This window comes from Protopterus annectens, chromosome 6.part1 (assembly GCF_019279795.1).
Source record: "Protopterus annectens isolate FY-2018-M chromosome 6.part1, PAN1.0, whole genome shotgun sequence".
Lineage (NCBI taxonomy): Eukaryota > Metazoa > Chordata > Ceratodontiformes > Protopteridae > Protopterus > Protopterus annectens.
The window spans coordinates 341,712,993-341,714,506 of record NC_056738.1 but is presented as its reverse complement, the minus strand read 5'-3'; the positions used below and the strand labels follow the sequence as shown (position 1 = coordinate 341,714,506).

At 39.6% G+C, this 1,514-nt stretch overlaps 1 protein-coding gene across 1 annotated transcript in view; it reads right to left on the bottom strand.

Annotated features, from left to right (window-relative positions):
• GANAB (glucosidase II alpha subunit) overlaps window positions 1-796 on the bottom strand; it is a gene marked incomplete in the record, with an annotated part of 1,503,123 nt that extends 1,502,327 nt beyond the window's left edge. Inside the window, 1 exon segment of the mRNA XM_044075375.1 lies at window positions 405-796. Within this exon segment, the coding sequence (XP_043931310.1) occupies window positions 405-796 (392 nt within the window).
• Between the last annotated feature and the right edge of the window lie 718 nt (window positions 797-1,514).

Here is a 1,514-nt window from a genome sequence, read left to right as displayed (position 1 = left end):
AAGCTGTCATTTTGGTAATCTTTATGAATTTTTGGCACTCCTACAATAGTCGCCATGTATGGATGCTCTACTTTCATATACTTTAATACATCCAAAGTAATTCTACCATCTAATAGCATGTCCTCCAGAAATAAGTCTATTCACCTGTATCCTATATTAATTTCATTTAATGAAATAGATGTATAGTTTCCAGAAGTTACTAAAATATTCAATATTTTGTTAGTATAAGCATCTTGATTGTAGATAACAATCCCACCCCCCTTATCTGGCTTCATTATTCTAATTGACCTGTCCTCTGTAATATCATTTAGTAGATTTAACTCATTTTCATTCATATTTGTTTTCCTATATATTCCCTTGTGAACATGATTTTTTAACATATATATATGTCTCTGGTTACTAACTTTTCATATAACCCTATGTAAGGATTACTTGGAGGAATATATGAACTTTTTTTCTTAATTTTTTCAATAGCTTCATTCTTATTAGGTTCGTTCCGAAAATGCAATGCTAAATTAAGATTCCTTAAATATTTTTTAATTTCAATAATGCTGCCCACCACTCTAAACTGGTTATTTGGCACATATTTCATCCCTTTTGAGAATAATGTAAAATATTCATTAGTAATTATTTTATCAGTATAATTATATACATAGAAATCCTTTTTTTGATTAATAATTTTATCTGAATCTAAATTACTATTATCTTCACTTAGTTCTCTTCTCTTATTGTTGTCACTACTATGTTCATGCTGCAACAATTCATTTACATTAAATGTTAGTACTTCCCCCTCCATCCTCCCTGTGGAGGGTTGTGGTACTCTTCTTGGCCCCATCTTTGGTTTGCCGAGAAGTCCTTCAAGGATGCATCTGCAGTCCTAACATATGGGTTGTCCTGCCTCAGGCAGCCCTTCGGTCGGCCGGATTCCAAAGTCTGGGTCTGGCCTCGGCTGATGTCGCACTTCACCCGACGTCATAGCTGCTGTGGTATAAAGGCATCAGCCAACGCCATTTTCCTCGGTCTTTCTTGCCGCGCGGTGCCCGAAGCAGAAGCTGTTCGCAAGTGCCGGTCGGTCAGATCCAGAGATTCCTACTACCGAAGACTTCTAAAAAGCTAAGTACCCCGTTGGGGACTCTCTCTTGCCTCAGCTGATGTCAGACAAAGTAAATAATTGTTTAACTTGTGGGAAACAAATACCTCATAAGGATTTCCACTCTTACTGCCTTCCTTGCTTAGGCCCAGACCACGACGTATCAGCTTGTCTAGCCTGTGCTTCCTTCAACCGACGGACGCTTAGACGTCGGTCGGAGTTTGCAGAGGAGTTTTTTTGGTCCCGCTTTTGCATACAAAATGCCGTCGGAGACTCCAACTACACAATTAGCTAAAAAGCGCAAGGAAAAGGACCGACACTCGCGGTCCGCGGTTTCAGCTGAAACCACGGTTAGGCCAACCGCGAGTGTCTCTGTTTCGGCTGAAACAGAGTCCTCTGTTCTTCCATCAGCCGAAAGCATGCT